This window comes from Fusarium oxysporum, chromosome II (genome assembly GCF_013085055.1).
Source record: "Fusarium oxysporum Fo47 chromosome II, complete sequence".
NCBI lineage: Eukaryota > Fungi > Ascomycota > Sordariomycetes > Hypocreales > Nectriaceae > Fusarium > Fusarium oxysporum.
Genome location: NC_072841.1, coordinates 5,340,156 through 5,357,457, shown reverse-complemented (window position 1 = coordinate 5,357,457; position 17,302 = coordinate 5,340,156). Strand labels below are relative to the sequence as shown.

General features: G+C 43.7%; 6 protein-coding genes across 6 annotated transcripts; 4 read left to right on the top strand and 2 right to left on the bottom strand.

Annotated features, from left to right (window-relative positions):
• Positions 1 to 900: 900 nt before the first annotated feature.
• FOBCDRAFT_248471 (uncharacterized protein) lies at positions 901 to 3,122 on the top strand (the record flags this gene model as incomplete). Its single annotated transcript, XM_059610847.1, has 5 exons — positions 901 to 1,646; positions 1,880 to 2,070; positions 2,116 to 2,370; positions 2,433 to 2,745; positions 2,889 to 3,122. 5 exons carry the CDS (start codon positions 901 to 903, stop codon positions 3,079 to 3,081), a joined length of 1,698 nt encoding a protein of 565 aa, XP_059466853.1. The 3' UTR covers positions 3,082 to 3,122.
• Positions 3,123 to 4,452: 1,330 nt separating this feature from the next.
• On the bottom strand, positions 4,453 to 4,866 carry FOBCDRAFT_237451 (uncharacterized protein; the record flags this gene model as incomplete). The annotated part of the gene is made up of 1 exon (XM_031175017.2): positions 4,453 to 4,866. The coding sequence occupies one exon, from the start codon at positions 4,864 to 4,866 to the stop codon at positions 4,453 to 4,455; it is 414 nt and encodes a 137-aa protein (XP_031051802.2).
• Positions 4,867 to 5,980: 1,114 nt separating this feature from the next.
• FOBCDRAFT_126759 (uncharacterized protein) lies at positions 5,981 to 6,705 on the top strand (the record flags this gene model as incomplete). Its single annotated transcript, XM_059607815.1, has 4 exons — positions 5,981 to 6,124; positions 6,210 to 6,266; positions 6,316 to 6,324; positions 6,592 to 6,705. The coding sequence occupies 4 exons, from the start codon at positions 5,981 to 5,983 to the stop codon at positions 6,703 to 6,705; spliced, it is 324 nt and encodes a 107-aa protein (XP_059464298.1).
• Positions 6,706 to 7,759: 1,054 nt separating this feature from the next.
• FOBCDRAFT_237449 (uncharacterized protein) lies at positions 7,760 to 8,354 on the bottom strand (the record flags this gene model as incomplete). The annotated part of the gene is made up of 3 exons (XM_059610145.1): positions 7,760 to 7,795; positions 7,853 to 7,917; positions 8,012 to 8,354. The coding sequence occupies 3 exons, from the start codon at positions 8,352 to 8,354 to the stop codon at positions 7,760 to 7,762; spliced, it is 444 nt and encodes a 147-aa protein (XP_059466852.1).
• A 2,990-nt stretch (positions 8,355 to 11,344) lies between these two features.
• Positions 11,345 to 11,719, top strand: FOBCDRAFT_197833 (uncharacterized protein; the record flags this gene model as incomplete). The annotated part of the gene is made up of 1 exon (XM_059608889.1): positions 11,345 to 11,719. The coding sequence occupies one exon, from the start codon at positions 11,345 to 11,347 to the stop codon at positions 11,717 to 11,719; it is 375 nt and encodes a 124-aa protein (XP_059466851.1).
• A 533-nt stretch (positions 11,720 to 12,252) lies between these two features.
• FOBCDRAFT_289301 (cytochrome P450) lies at positions 12,253 to 15,716 on the top strand (the record flags this gene model as incomplete). The annotated part of the gene is made up of 5 exons (XM_059611742.1): positions 12,253 to 12,543; positions 12,594 to 12,629; positions 12,680 to 14,743; positions 14,800 to 14,996; positions 15,050 to 15,716. The coding sequence occupies 5 exons, from the start codon at positions 12,253 to 12,255 to the stop codon at positions 15,714 to 15,716; spliced, it is 3,255 nt and encodes a 1,084-aa protein (XP_059464297.1).
• Positions 15,717 to 17,302: the final 1,586 nt, after the last annotated feature.

Sequence of the window (17,302 nt, the reverse complement as noted above, 5' to 3'; positions counted from 1 at the left end):
AGCGGGAGAGGATTTTATACGCCGCCACTGATAATTTTTTAATTCTCAATGCTGTCACTCTCTAACGTAATTAACCATCACTTGGTACACCCCCGAGTCCGCACACCCATCGTAGTATCATATCCGAAATGCATGGTCGGCAACATTTAATTGTTGCACCATGAAAATAGCTTTAAATTTAATTTACTTTGGTGAACTTGGAGAAAAACGGCTCTTTATCTATTACATGACCTTTTGCTTTTTTTAATGTGATTTAGGAGCTGCGCGTTCATTAGCTTTTGTATGTTCTTCACAACCTGATCTCTTGTAGCCGCGATCTCTTTAATGTTGGGAAACACCAGTTTAGGGTCAAATCGAGCCAGCGCGTGGCCTATTGGTTCCTTTACAGCCTATTATGCCTTTAATAGACCCAATTCCTCCTCAATATGTGTTATCCTGCAGTTGCACTCGTTGATGGTCTTTTCTGTCTTCCTCGGCATATCCTAAAGGTCCTGACCGATGTGATATAATGCTTTGTATATGAGGTATCAGCATTTGCGACTTAGGTCCTACTTATGTGTGAGGCCACCTTATTTACACTATAATTTACAGCTTAAAATCATGTATGTTCTTTATGGCTTTGAAGAATGTCTTACTGTTCTGCTGAGAATATTGGTGTAGCTAGTTAGCCAAGTGCAAATGGGGGCTGCACATCTGGGCGAAGGTCACCATGTGCCCGCCATAGCCACCCCCAGAGCCCGATTCTATTATTAGCAAATAGAATACTTCAGTTATATTTCTGGTAGTCGAGGGATATTGAAAAGAATGAAAATCCTTAACAGCACCACCTTGACACCGTCACTGGATGTCGCCCAAGTAGCAGGCATAACTTCTAAGCCAACTTTTCCGACATTCGTCACCATGTACGTCAACGTGTATACTGGCATGTGGGTCGATTATTCCAATGGGCGAATCACTGGTGCAACCATAACCCTGACTGCTCGAAATGGCTCAATCTTGGTAGCTGCCCTATCTATATTCCTTGTCCTTGTTGGAAGCCAGTTCTGGAGCATTCTGACTTTTGATATTCACTGGATGAACACAACAGACAAGATTACTGATATACTGCACTTTCAGCACCAGGCAACCTTTCGCAATGCCGGCACATCAATCGGTGCTACTCGAGAATTGCTGGCGCTTCCATTCCCATGGCGGCGTCGACAAACGGGGCCAAGAGACTTCTCGGTGACTATACTTCGGTCACGGGCGTGGGCTTTGCTTGCTCTTACCAACTTCTGCGTTTGGTCTACGGTTGGACCCTTTTCATGTGCCATTACTAGATCTGCCGGAAGCCACTTTTTGATTGCGCCAGGAACTTGTGGGATAGTATTTGACAACACGTCTGAAACCGGCCTTTCAAGCAAATCACTTAGCAAAACCATCATTGCGGACACACACGCACGAGGTTGTTATGAGAGTAATGATAGCTCGGCACAATGTAACTCGTTTGTTCAAAAACAATTACATGGACCGAAGATGCAAACGCGTACCGCGCTCTCGGGAATGGCTTCTGCTCGGCTACGCTTGAACTTGACAGCGGATGCATCGACTCTCACTACGAGCTGGGTATTAACGCGCCCCTGGAAAACCGAATTTATTACCGCAGGGTAACCAAATGCGCCGTCGTCGATTCTAAGGTGGTCCGAAATTTTACAAAGGAGACTTACACTAACTATACCGCCTACCCCGTGTATCAATATTATCTTGTCAATATCACAGCTCCTTAAACACCATTTACCTTTGAATATGACTCGTGCCTGGCCGTCTTGGATGTTGGATATGGGTTGAGATAATTTCAGTCACTCGTATTTTCCGATATTGCTAACATCTTCATTGGCAGCTCGATGAGTCATTATGGTGGAGATATTAAGGCCTCAAGCTGGTTTCCCTCGCAGGAATCCTACCTGCCAGATGAAGATCTCACCCTCGTCTGGCTACTTCCAAATTTTGTGTTCTCCATGACCCCTATTGACGACCCATTTTTTGGATTTCATGCAAATCATATCTCAAAAAGACTCTGCCAACCCGATAGTAAGTCTTATCGAATGTTAGAGTGCTAGAGCTAACTGGTAACAGATTTGGTAAACATCATGGCTTGTACTGATCAATATCAAGTGTGTAATCCAAAGAGACAAACGCCTATATGCTCCCCGGTAACTGCAGCCGTCCTATTACGAGACAACATTTCCACCATTGAGCTGAATCCCACTCAGAATGCCACAGCCAGACTGATACTGGCCCTAAATGGTGCTGAAGGTATCAGTTCCTCACTTGGGGGAAGAGGGGCAGGCGCGCTTCGTGCAGGCGAAAAGGTTGCTCAGTCCATTCAAAGTTTTCTTCCTAACAACCAATGGGCTACTGAAGTCAAAAACTGGTTTGCGATCAGTTGATAGAACTCCAGTATGCCATTGTTGAATATCCAACCGGTCCGACTTCTCCCTTAATGGAAAATCTTGCCCTGAAGGTTCCGCAGAGGTCTGAATCCCAGAATCTCTGCCGATCAATGAAAGTACCAAACCCAGGAGGGTACAAGTCCTTTAGCGTTCTTGCCCTCGTTATGGTTCTCGTTGTAGCAGGCATGGTCATTATCATAAGCATCATTCTTGAGCCCGTCACCAATTGTATTTATAACAATTGGGTCACAGAGCACCAGTTCCGGAGGCTTCAATGGATTCTCGACGGAAAGCTGCAGCTTCAGCGAATAGCGTACGAATGTTCCGGGGTAGGGACCTGGGTGAATAAGGACAGATATGTTCCCATTACCACAGTAATCACGAAGATAACTCACTTCGACGGAATCCCGGTCAATTTACCTCGCGTGGAGTTCGACCAGGAAATACCTGAACAAGAGTTCATTATCGGGCGGCTGGAAAGCCCAGGGTGACATCATTTGATGATACCAGGCACACCTGGCACCCAAGAACACGCACCGCTTCGAGAGCAGCTTGCATGAATGTGAATAAACAACACAGAGGTTGGGAAAGGAAGGATGGTGAAAGGCACCGAGGTGCTGCGCCACCAACTCGATCCAATCAAGGCTGATATGGTCATCAGCTCGGCGGTTCTGGATAATGACGATGAGGTCCGGGACGGAGCAGCGGAGATGATCTGCGAGAACGAAGCTAAGGCGGCAAAAATTGCATGACTAAGCAGAAAGAATGTTGGGAAAGCGCATGGATCGATAGTGGTGTATTTGGTGGATGCCACTAGTATAGCGCCCAGAACGCTAATCGCCGCCAGGCCCATATCGTGCTAGCGCCAGTAAATTTCCCATACAAATTTCATCTTGGTGGCCAGCCAATGCAAACAATAATTGCCATGAGCTGAGGATAATGAAACTCACACAATAAACTAATCATAGTTATTATATTTGGGCATCTTGCTTCTCGCCGGCTACTTTGCTGACTTCTTAAGAGTGTCAATGCGATATGAGCATCGGCGATATCTGTAAACATCCCAGAGATGATTTATATATGCATACAAGTTGAAGTTCTCATGCTTTTCTCTGATTATATTCCAACCTCTGACTCTGCCAATAGTTCTCTTAAGAGAACCAATAATATTACCACAGCGGATGTCCAAGTTTCATTGTGATATGCTAACTACTAAAATTCCATCCTTACTGCCATTTCTGAAGATTATGGCATTGCTATCAGCCCGGTTTCTAAGGACAACCCTGTCACTGCGCCGGTCGGTTTTAATCCGGCTTGGTAAAGAACCCATCAATTGTACTAACTGAACTGAGGCAGATCTTAAAATTGCTCCATCTATAGTCCCAGAGTCCTTTACTAAGCCCTGAAGTACATCGACGATACGCAGACGAAGTGGGAGACTCGGGCAAAATATCTTCGAGAGCTGCGAACTTGTTCTTGCAAGCTTGAAAACGATCTTGAATAAGTTTGAACATTATCCTAAGGAGCTCAAAGGAGTATAAACCACAGTGACAAAGATCAACGCAATCAAGTTGAGATTCCGATAGATAATAGAAGAGAAGGAAGGTGATAAGGATTTGCAACAATTTAGATACCTATATGTAGATATTGCTGCTGACTTTAACTGTAACTATAGTATAAATAAATCTACAAAAGGTTTATATGTCAGAAGCTGATATCTCTATATCTAGTATTATAACTGCTGTTATTAAAAAGGATATAACGGAAATTATTGCTCTTCTCGATGATCTACGTTTAAGTTTGAAAAGAATGGCCGCCTTGATATCGGTGACGGTAATACATCCCCGGGCTCAAACCCTATTCCAGTGGATGATTTTTTATTTACCTATGCCGGCTGCTCTATAAGAGGTTAAAGCGGAAATATCGATATGGCACGCAGTATCATATAACAGATACACAGGAAAGAGCGTGATAAGAGATAAAATAATCAACATTCCACAGGAATTAAAAGTAAAAGGAACTATCTAGGATTCGGTTTACCGTCGTCTGTTGATTTGTCTAGAACACAGCATGTGACTCCGCGCCTGTCTAACTCCTCGTTATGTGCCTCAATTTTGGCTATATCCTCCGCTGTAAACTTCTTGGGAATATTCTCTGCATCAGGGTAAAACATATCCCTGCGGGATATATTACGGCCGTCGGCGGTAAGAAATCTGTCAGGCATAGGCAGACCTTTATAATATTCTCTGATCTGGGTTGGGTTAAGGCCAACTGCATCAACAACATTCCGTTCCAGGTCAAAACTACGAAGCACACCATCGTAGCCCAATGCATTTATGCCATTTCCGTCTGGATCCTTCTTCATCGATTTGAGTATGTTACGTAGCGACATATTATCATGCACAGGTTGTCGGTCTGCGGCGCCTTGAGGCATGGTGGGATCCTAAAGTTGGTTAATTAAGTAGTTAGCATACTAACAAATAAGAGAGTCCGAGGAACACTTGCTGGCAGTTTGTCCGCCATATTTCCAGCGAGTTGATGCAAGTAATGGCGGCGTGGCTTGAGGATATCGAGGACGAACTACCGTAAAAACTAAAAAAGAAAACTTGCAACGGAGCAGTAGATAGCGAATTTAACCAGATATTGCAGAGACCTCACTGCGAAGAGAGGATCAAGAGAGTCGGCAAGAAGGCTAGCCATAGCCCCATTGCAAGTTGTCGAGGTTTAATGGTATGTTTATCAGAGGCGGGGTATGTGAAGCGCTAGCTGCAGGGGTGCAGGTGAAGCATGTACCTACGTAGTAATGGTACTATAGAAGTAGTTGGGCAGCGCGCAAACAAAGGGGCACCTGGGCTGATTGAACTACTGTATCTGGAAGTCACCACAAAGTCAAACGGTGGAATGTGGATTGGGACTACCACCTTGAAGGATCGAGAAGATGTTCAATTTCTATTGGAGCAAATACTTGACCGTAACGTAGCATCAGGGCTGTGCCGCCGAAAGGGACAGTCTATATGCTGAACTAGGGCAAATAAGGGAGGCCGCCGTGTGCCAATCACGACCTCGCTACAATAATCTCCAAATTGATATTTTCTTAAGGCGAGGCACGTACTCAAAGGTTCCACTGTTGGTCCGATGGTCTGCGTATTAAAAATGCCTCAAGCATATGTCGAACGACCAACAACAACACTGGAGACGATTCGGAATCGTCCCACGAAGATGACTGTTGGAAGATAACCATAAATCACGAGGATTGTTATACTATTCCGCATGCGACACAGCCACTCTGACCAACATACAGTTTCTTTAACATGGATTCAGCAGCTGATAACCCCAATTGAGGCAGGACTATCGCGGTATATTGTGGGAGAATAGCGATGATAAATTCCTAGACAGCAATATCCGAACGGGATCATGAATTGATGAATATAAGTAGAGCAGCCTTCTCACTCACTGAACGACCAAATGAGCGTAGCCTTTAAACCAATCCTCAATCCCTATGCTTTCTTCTTTATCCTGCCAACGATAACAATATTATATCGCCCAATATGCAAGTCAACCTCTTCAAAATCCTCGCTATCACTGCTGCGTTTTCCACGGTGGAGTCCGCCCCGGTAGAGACTGCTGAGGGCCAGGTTACCCGAGAGCAGGTCAACGAGACTCATGTCAACGAGGCTGTTGTCGATGACGCGGTACGTGCTCTCTCAACGTTCCAAAAACTTTATATAACACTTTCTATCGCTTGTCCGAAGACTAACACTAAATCCGACTTCTCAGGTCCCGCAGAAGGGCTGCGTTAAGGAGGAAGCTCCTCATATCAGCACAAGAGAGAGGGTGGGAGATATTTTCGCGCGAGCTTGTTACGATTACGACTGCTACTTAGACTCTCAGTGTAAGAAATGGGGATGTAGTGAATGTCTTATTCACTTTTTACCGTGTGGTGATTCATTCCTGCGATGCCATTAATGTATGGCTAAAAGATTTATTACGAAGCAGGAGTATCATGGATGTAGATATAACATAATCTGCGGTACAATTTCAGGTTTATTATTTAATTCTACAAGAGCTGGAAATTGTTATTCGTGTATTATTTGGATATTATGTTGACTTTCCTGTGATACATTCATGAAATGGCCGACCAAATACACCGGCCGGGTAGTATAAACTCAAGACATGTTATGCATTATGTACTGGTGCGATACAGATCAACACGGCTCGTTTCAACGGACGCATCATCCTAGCCGTCAATCCACGAACGCCCGTCGTGGATTGATTGTTGATTTTGGATTGCAGTCTGGACTAATAGTCCAAATGGTCTGGACTATTGCGAGCGCTGACGGCGTTGGACGACGCCCATCTTCCGTGCTACCTAGACTCCATATTGATAGCAGGGGCTGTGAACATCAATATGGAAGAGTTTGCAGTAACAAAAGTACCTATAGAGGCTGCATCCTCGGACACACTCGCCCCTTGTCCTTGTGATAAGACAGAACTTTTGAAGTCTGTGTTAGCTTCTGCATGCTTAAATGGGGTCAAGTCAATGGCACGTGCGCAACGACCAACAACCATACATCAGTCATCGAAATTTATTACCCTTGCTCTCGATCATGCATGACTGACTGTACCAGAACGCTTCCTGTGGACGTCGGCTGAGAATTGATGTTGTTTGGACGGTCGAAGCTCCTAACTTTTTGTAATGTGATAGGCTGTCTTCTTAGAAAAACTAGCATTATAATATTCCTGTATACGGCTCTCTTAACCGAGTTTGTTATATAACTATTGTTTGTTGATGCCTTCCCTAATATTTATTATAGAGACTCTACTCTGTAGTGCCAGATAGTTAGTTCCGATAGTCCTAGCCTATTTTAGATTATTATAAATAGGAATGCGTTTTTATTAGTTAATAATTATATTTTAATATCTTTATAGTATTAATTATATAAATACTATAAGCTACTTTCTTTTATTTATTAACTTTAATATAGCCTAAGATATTAAGAGGGTTATAAATAAAAGCTAATAAATTAAAATTATAAGTTAACCCTATTACTTATTATAATAATAAATTAACTAATTTATTTTTTTATATATAAGAGTTTAGTATAATATTATTATTATTATTCTTAAGTTTATAAGTTAGTCTTAAAAGATATCTCTAAGTATTTCTAAAGGCTAATATAATTTAAATATTTATTACTCCTTAGCAGGTAAAGCTTTATTAAGTTAATATTAGTATGAAAATCCTTATATAAATAGCACTAAAGCAAATAGCTTCTATAGCCTAATATAACCCTATCCCAATCCTAAGAATAGATCTTAGTATATCCCTAAACTCGCGAACAACTAATAGCAATAAGGCCACCCTGTAGTAACACAAGTTAACATCATTTAGTAGACAGTAGTAGGAAGATAATGCTTACATGGCTATTATCATTACAGCAAACTGCAGTAGCTTGACAAGTCGCGGGATCAGTAATAGATGAGCCTGAAAGGAAATATTAGACCACGAAACGGAAAGGCAGTGAGGGAACACATGCATGTTGCTCCGAGGAGAGCGTTGGGATCTTGAACCACAATACCAAGCAACCCCAGAAGAAGGCTGATGACGGGATTAGTTGCGGTTCCAACAGTTTGGCAGCATGTCAGGGCGGCTGGTGCATTGCATATGCTAGCAGCAGCAGTAGTGGTAGCAGCAACCGCGCTTGATTCTGTCGTAGTCTCGACGATAGATGTGATAGCAGCCGTTGTCGCGCCACCTGGCTTAGTTGACACAGTCGCTGCGAAAGTTGAGGAGAGCGATTCGATCGTCGTCACACCAATAAGTCCAGTGGTTTCAGAACTGTTCTCGACGCTAGAAGGTCGGCAAGGACCCGCTGAAACAGCGCCAAGAAAGATGGACAACACCAACGCAGAAAATCGCATTTTGGCAGATCAAGTGGCTTCAAGCCGTTAAAAAAGAAGTAGTTAGTTGGGAAGAAATAAAACAAAAGAGGAAGAAATCTATCCAGCGGCACAAAGGAAATAGGAGTAATGTGCGTGGGAATAGTAAGCTAATGCCAATAGTTTCTCAATAGTCCACGGGCTAAGCCCAGATCCGCCATTGAAGCGAAATGAATTGCATGTCACAGTGCTCTTATTGGCTAAGTCGCAAGGCCGACTGGAAATAATCACAGGAATATCCGTCCTCCTCGAAACATCAACGACATGCACAGGTAGCTACATTGTTAGTTATTCTAGAAGCTCTGTTTAGATCAGATTGGTTAGCGTGTTAGAGGCTCATCATCATCATCATCATCAACGTTGTCAATAACAAATGCATTTTATTTCCATCAGTTGTCAATATCAAATGAAGTGAGTGGCATCTTACAACACGGAAAATAGAGCAAGTCAGCAATGCTCACCTTCCATACAATTTCCCATGTCTTCTTGTCGTTTGGCTCCATTGTTGTCTCTCATTAATCAATTAATACGACAGAAGTGGCTCCATGTCTGCATCAACCTGACAACGAAACCATGTCTTGCGCCAATGACCAAACTTATGGGAGCTCCTTCATCTCCTAACACTTATCAGCCAAACAGCTAACAAGACTGGGTAAGCATTATTTGTCTGTGGCTGGGTATGCAAGTCGTTTCCGTTAACCAACGTCAACGGCAAGTTATCTATCAAACTAGGCATCAGTCGAAGTCTACTAGCCACATCCCGATCCATGATCTGCGGTAATTTAACAATAAGGTTGACTCCATATGCTAAAAGTAGCTTGTTTGTCTTGTAAAGAGGCTTATGGCAATCCGACGGTGCTGTAGATGCCAATTGTGGCAGCAGTGTCCGGAAGTCGTTAATGTCCCTATCGAGATGTTAGTAGAAGTCACACCTAAAAGACAAGTCCACATTACCAAAGACCTCTCTTTACATCGAAAACTCCCATTCCAGTATATGTTAATGTGACTTGGAAGTCCATCTCAGGCGTCTCGTCGATGTCGTTATCACCATCGGGTTCAATTATGACCAGCTGTGCCCAAGTCTTATTCTTGGGGTCCTTAAATGAAATAAGGCGTTGCTCAGGTGCGGAAGATTTATTGTAATACTCGTCGTGCTAACTCTTTGTAGTGCTTTGGTACCCTGAAAGGTAATAGCAAGGCCTATAGACTATGTCTGCTTGCTGAGTTGCGTGCTCATTTAAGATATTAATATCTGAGACTGCGTAAGGCATATTATTACTAGATTCAGCAGTTAGTTAGTCACTAAGTCGCCATTACTAGAAAACAGCCTTACCCTTGCTTTGGCTCTAAACATGCTTAAGCGTTATTAAATATTTCTTTAGTAAGCTTTACCGAGGAATGGCGTAGTTTACTAGCAGGTATATCGCGAATCCTATATGCTTTAATATAGTTAGTTATATACTGATTTATCTAATCCTGAAACTTAATAGTTAGGTCTAATTTCTAAATCTTTTTAGTTCTTATAACTGCTTTTTTATATTTATTATTAGCATTTTATTTAGCCTATAAGTATATGCCATCTTTATTAGCTGCTTTAGTATCTAATATAAATACCTAGCAAGGAGTGTTATTAAGTGACTTACATCTTTAATATTACTAATATATCTAATTAATTAATTAGTATTAAAACTAATAGAGAGATAAGGGCGGATAAGTATTAACTTATTTAGCTAACTAAAGTAGTTACTATAGTTAGACCTATATACAGGAAATAATAATAATTAAACCGAATTTTTATATTTATAAATAAATTTATTTATAAACTTATCTTTAATGCCTAAAGGAATACCCTTTTCTAGCAGGCTCATAATAAGCAGCGCTTAGTCTCCTGCATCTAGGCTACTCTCTGGTATTAACAAGCCTTAAATGCTATGAGTATATACTTTAATAATAGGTAAAAGTTTAGCCTTAATTAGTGGCTTTAGTGGCGGCTATTAATAATATTAGGATAATAAGACTTAAGAAAATACTTATTAATCTGTTAGTGTTGGCACTTATATAGGAATAAGGCATTAGTCTTAGGCTTAAGATATCCTCTAGGACGCCTATATATAGGAGTAATATTTAGTATAGTAGATATCTAGTTTATTATAATACATAAAGTAGAGTATTATCCTAGGCGGATTTATATTCTAATATTCTAACTTATGTAATAATAGGGCTAATAAGAAAATTTTATAAATATTAGAGGATAATTAATATCCCCCTAACCACGAGGCTGGTGGTAATTTGGGCCAAACTGCCATTTGGGGTAGTCTCTTCAAGTGGCATAAAACTGCCGTAGGTCACTCGCCTTTGTATATGCCTTTAGTAATCCCACTGGTGCATGCAGGGCACGAAAATTTAGAGCAGAGATGCATTTTTCACAAAACACCATACAAATCAGCCTAAATCAATGTGGGTAAGAGCTGGAACGGTTCTACCTACCCTACAGCGGAAAACGTTCACGCTGGCGTGACGATTGCCCATACCTTGAGAGAGGCTACTGGTTGAGACAGTGCCTACAAGACACTTTGTGGACGCCAGATCCAGGGATTCACGCACAAAAGCACAATGAGTACGGTACCAAGTAGCACTCGCAATGACCAGAGTCCAGTGCTAGCATCTCATTTATGTCAATTTTGGCTTCATGCTTAGTAGATTTTAGGGGATCGCAAATAGCCACAGGCTAAACAGTTGCAGAGCAGCTATCATAGCACTTTATCGGCCATTCCTCCACAAACACCGCATAGAGTTCCTGCATAGGAGAAGGATTTTTGAAAATATTTGCCAATAACAAGCTTCGGACTGCAGCTACTTACCCAACCTACGCCGTTAATTGCATAATAGCAGAAGATCTGATAAAGTTCTCCCACTCGATTGCGTGCGTACCCAGACACCTCCAGGCACTATCACATTAACAGTTTATTTGCATGCTCACCATTGGCCTGCCAATCCTAGTCTACCTGGTTGAAATAACATCATCAAACTTATCATCTATCCAGCTGGCAAAGAATAACTTGGGGCTCTGCCTGTTAGCTCTAAATGAGATGCGAAAGGCTTATGTCTCTGCCGATGCGGCGTATAAGCTATTCGACCGCGCTAGGACCATGGTCGAGAAAAGGCTTCGAGAAGCTGAGGTCGTTTCACGAGACCCAACAGTTTCACCAGAAACGCAGGGAATTGAGACTGCGCAGTGGCTTGATGACTCCGAGGACTATGATTTCGCATCGACGGGGATGTTATCGGCGTTTTGGACACCATTCGCCAATTTCATACCTGATGACTCCTTCGGAAATTCTTTCTAGGTGGGGGTCATGGTGCTCGTTATGATGCTATTGGTGACTGTAACTTTGTCGTTAACTCTGAAGAAACTGCCCATCTCCGAAGAAGTAATTCAGCGACAAGGTAGAGGGATACAATAGAATCTTATCTCGCCAAGTCCCAGACTTCATGTTATCGAGATAATGCTTCTAGCTAAGTACGATGATCACCACTGCACCTCGGCACTTCGGGACTAAGTGGGTCTCACCGAGGTACTGACTCAACATTTTGGCCGACTTCAGGGACCTTTCTTCGAGCTCATATACTATCTTCGGCCTGTGGGAGAAGACATCACGTCCCAACAAAATTGACAAGACCCTGACATTTCTTGTTAGGCCATGGAGAGTAGAACTGCCCTGGTCAATGCATTCGTCATGAGCCGAGGCACCTGCAAAACTTTGACCCTTGTGGTCCCATGTCGTGGAGCATACAAAATTGCGTCAAAAATCCTTCTTCTTTATGTACTCTGACACAGAGGCCGTAGACTGAACTACGGCAAACTAAGCATCAAAGTATTATGGCGGGGACAGTTGAGATCCCATCCCCTTCGGGCTTGCCTTTGCTAGGTAACATTACATCAATCGACCCCGAATTCCCTCTGGGTTCTATGGTATCGCTCGCTGAACGGCATGGTGAGCATCATCTTGCGATTGAAGGGCCACTGCAATCAACTAACAATTCATCGCAAGGCGAGATTTATCGACTAAAATTCCCCGGCCGATCTGTCGTGATCGTATCTACACAAGCCTTGGTCAACGAGACATGCAATGAGAAGCGGTTCAAGAAATGTGTTAATTCAGCACTCACTGTACGTCAGAGTATGCTCTTAGGGAGGCACTGAGGCTGATGATTTGATAGGAAATTCGAGATGGAGTTCACGACGGGCTTTTTACCGTAAGTTTGCTCGGTAACGGCGACAGAGCATACCCTAAACAGAGAGGCAGGCCAGACTTGGAGAGGAGAACTGGGGCATTGCTCACAGAGTGCTGATGCCAGCTTTCGGGCCATTGTCGATCCAGCGCATGTTCGACGAGATGCACGACATTGCCTCCCAACTTGCTCTCAAGTGGGCACGATACGGACCGAACTCGCCCATCATGGTAACCGATGACTTTACTCGTCTTACCTTAGACACCTTGGCGTTATGCTCTATGGGCTATAGATTCAACAGCTACTATTCTCCAGTACTCCATCCATTCATTGAGGCAATGGGTGAGTTTCTCACAGAGGCTGGAGAAAAGCCTCGAAGATTGCCTTTACCTGGAATTGTCTACCGCGATCGCGACCGCAAATATCAGCAAGATATTGAAATCATGAGAGATACTGCCAGGGAGGTTCTTGAAGCCCGAAAGGCAGATGGAAGCACGCGGAAGGACCTCTTGGCAGCTATGCTTGAAGGTGTCGACACAAAAACTGGTAAGAAGATGACTGACGAGAGTATCATGGATAACTTGATCACCTTTCTTATTGCAGGGCACGAAACTACTTCGGGGCTCCTATCGTTTGCTTTCTACCAACTCCTCACTCATCCAGATGCCTACCAGCTTGCTCAGAATGAGGCGGATCGGGTGGTCGGGAAAGGACCTATTCAGGTGGAACATCTCTCTAAGCTTCCATATCTGAATGGTGTTCTGAGAGAAACCCTTCGTCTCAACGCGACTATCCCTCTCTTCACTGTCGAAGCCTTTGAAGACACTCTTCTTGGGAACAAGTATCCCGTCAAGGCTGGCGAAACAATCATCAACCTCCTCGCAAAATCACAACTCGACCCCACGGTGTTCGGCGACGACGCCGACAAGTTCAGGCCAGAACGCATGTTCGACGAAAACTTTGCCAGAATGAACAAGGAATTCCCTAACTCGTGGAAGCCGTTTGGTAATGGCATGCGAGCCTGCATTGGAAGACCATTTGCTTGGCAGGAATCTCTGCTGGTCATGGTTATGCTTCTGCAGAATTTCAATTTTGTTCTTGACCCCAATTATCATCTAGGCTTCAAGCAGACCTTGACCATCAAGCCCAAAGATATGTATATGCGGGCAGTCTTGAGGGATAATCTTACGCCGACCACCCTTGAGCGCCGACTGGCTGGTCTGCCTGTTTTAGCGACAGGCGAGGCGAATGGGACGAATGGCGAGTCTGCTGACGCTGAAGACGGTATCCCTATAACAATCTTATACGGATCTAATAGTGGAACATGCGAGTCTTTGGCCCAGAGAGTTGCAACTGATGCCGCGCAGCATGGGTTCCGCGTCACAAAGATTGATTGTCTTGACATGGCAAACGGGAATCTTCCTGCAGATCAACCTGTTGTTATCATCACCGCATCATACGAAGGCCAACCCCCTGACAATGCTGGGCATTTTGTTGCCTGGGTTGAGAATGCTGCCCAAGAAGAGAAGCCATTCAAGGACGTCTCGTATGCTGTTTTTGGCTGTGGTCACAGGGATTGGGTGCTGACCTTCCACCGCATTCCCAGGCTTGTGGACCGTAGTCTCGCAAAGCATGGCGCTACTCGACTTGTGGACATGGGTCTTGCCGATGTATCTCAGAACATGGTCTTCAGTGACTTTGAGACATGGGAAGATAACATTCTGTGGCCTGCTCTTGAAAAGCGTTACAAGCCTGACTGCAAAACAATGCTTACGGACAAGGGACTGAGCGTCAAGAGCTGTACCTTTAGGACCCTTACCCTCCGTCAAGATGTCAAGGAGGCAACAGTGGTCTCTACCAAGACACTAACAAGTAACATCGATGTAAAATCCAAGAAGAAACACATTGAGATACAATTACCTGAAGGCACTGGATACACAGCAGGAGACTACCTTGCTGTTCTGCCCATCAATCCCCATGAGATTGTTCGCCGAGCCCTGAGGAGGTTCAGGCTTCCAATGGATGCTCATTTGAAAATTTCGAGCAGTACGCCAGCTGCCCTACCGACTGACACGTCTGTATCAGCAATGGATGTATTAAGCTCCTATGTTGAGCTTTCACAGCCGGCCACAAAGAGGGTGAGAAAAAGAACAGTCAAGCACACATGTGGCATAATTCTAACTGGCCGTGATAGAACCTTCTTATTATTGCTGAAGCTGCGTCCGAAGTAGAGACCAAAGCTGCTCTCACCTCGTTATCCCAGGAAAGTTATGTTGAGGAGATCAGCAACAAGCGCGTATCAGTTCTGGAAATCCTGGAACGGTATCCCTCTGTCGAACTATCTATCGGAGACTTCTTGCAGATGTTGCCATCTATTCGAATTCGTCAATAGTAAGAATTCCATTGCCATGTCGCTTCACAACCTACTGACCTCCCCTCTTTAGCTCCGTCTCCTCGTCTCCCCTATGGAATCAGGCTCATGCGACTATTACCTTCTCGGTCCTCAAAGGGCCCGCCTTTTCAGGCCACGGCACATACAACGGCGTCGCAACCTCTTACCTCGACTCTCTAGCTGAGGGTGACACGCTCCAAGTGGCCATCCGTTCATCGCCTGCTGCTTTCAGCCTCCCCTCAAACCCAGAATGTACGCCCATAATTTGTGTTGCCGCTGGATCAGGACTTGCGCCGTTCCGAGGCTTTATACAGCAACGCGCCATTATATATGATTCAGGTCGCACTCTTGCGCCAGCTCTGCTCTTCTTCGGTTGTCGTGCTCCTGACCAAGATGATCTTTACCGCGACGAGTTCGATAGTTGGCAGAAGCTTGGCGCAGTACAGGTACGTCGAGCGTACAGTCGACATAGAGAAGGGTGCAGATATGTCCAAGATCAGATCTGGCAAGACAAGGAGGACTTTATCGATCTCTGGAACAAGGGCGCCATGGTGTATGTGTGTGGCTCAAGGGCGATGGCTGATTCGGTTAAAGAGGTTATGCTCAAAGTGAAGACCGAGATTGAGAAGAGATCTGGGGGTGACATAGGCTTGGACGAGGCAAGGAAGTGGTTCGATGAACAAAGGAATGTGAGGTATGTTATGGATGTGTTTGACTAGGCATGCGGGCAAGAAATAAAGAGAGTATAGTAAAATCTATATTATAGATATATAACCTAGATGAAAAATAGAAGTTATATAAGATAAAAAGATAGCATTAATAATTTAGAATTATATCAGTAATGCGACAATGAAAACCCCTCCAATCAGAAATGCATCTTGTATAATCCGCCTGCACATGCATCCAAATCCAGATTCTCAGTCAATACTCCCTGGGTCCTCCACTCAGTAGCGGAAATTTGCCGCATTCAACTGTTCCTCTGTTTGTCCATAAGATACGAGTGGAAACCAGTCCACTAAGCAAGAGCCAACCAGATGGCACGTTCTCTCATGAGCGTACGTCCTAATCGCCTACCCATAAGGCTAACCCAGTCGACAATTGGCCAGAAGCAAGGTATTTGAGCATTGACGCGTTGGCCACCAAAGAGCCATATGTGGTCCAACCTGGCTTTAGACTGGCACCAGGCATTGTTTACTGTTCGCGGAGAGAAGAGACAGCAAGACTACGTGCTAATGTGAGAAGACGCATTGAACTATTGGGAGCAGTAGAACAGCGACTTACTGCGTCCCTGTTAATGGCCTTGTTTATAATAGCCTCAATTATAGTCATCCAGGACAATAGATGATAAAGGACAAGATGAGAATAATACTAGCGGCTTTGAGGTAATAATACATTAATCATTTACACCTTATAAGTGCAATACTTATAAAGCTGTTTTATTTATGCTCCGGAGTTCCTAGATTATGCGAAACTTCATGACCATGCTGATGTTTAAATAATACCTTTATAATCTTCTGAATACCACCCTTGCATCTACCTCCACGGAACCGTATCTAAGCATAATCACCTTTATTAATTAACTCTCCCTGCTTATCCTTAATATAGGATGTTATAGTGTTTCAATTAAGAGTAGATAATAAGAATTTAATACTAATAGAAGTTTAAGAGAAGTCATTTCAGCTTAAAGAGATTCCTAATAATACTAAGACAAGGTGAGAACATTACTTAAATAGTGTGATATCAGAAAAGCATCAATAGATTAATAGCTTAACGTCAAGGTTACATATTAATTACAAACACTGGCTATCTTAGGTCCCTGATGAGATCTATAGAGCGAATATACAATACACGCCGCACTTCTTTAGCTAATGGACATATCAGATCAATACTCGCGCCGACTAGGTAGCTGCTTTTTTAGAACCAAGAACGCAGTACGTAATACTACTCATTCAATTACTTCATTCTAGAGGTGTCCTTGCTCTGCCTCTGGCGGGGCAGGGATAATCCTGCATCCCCATGAACTCGCCGTGGCCTCGTGAGCGGCACGCCTAATTCACAGGATAGGATCCCTATGTCAAATGAAATAGCCGAGGCAGGCATGTTCACCCGGTCGGCCTACAGAGCCTCACGCCTATCAAGAAACGTATTGAAAACAATAAGGAAATTATCTTGAGAATTAGCAGACATAGAAACAATGTAATACAATCAGCTTTTGTCGATAAAGAGTTAATAACTTGTCCTCAGTCTCAGACCTATCAAGTCAATCACATCCACTGGTTCAAGTGCGTTAGTAAATAGAAGTACA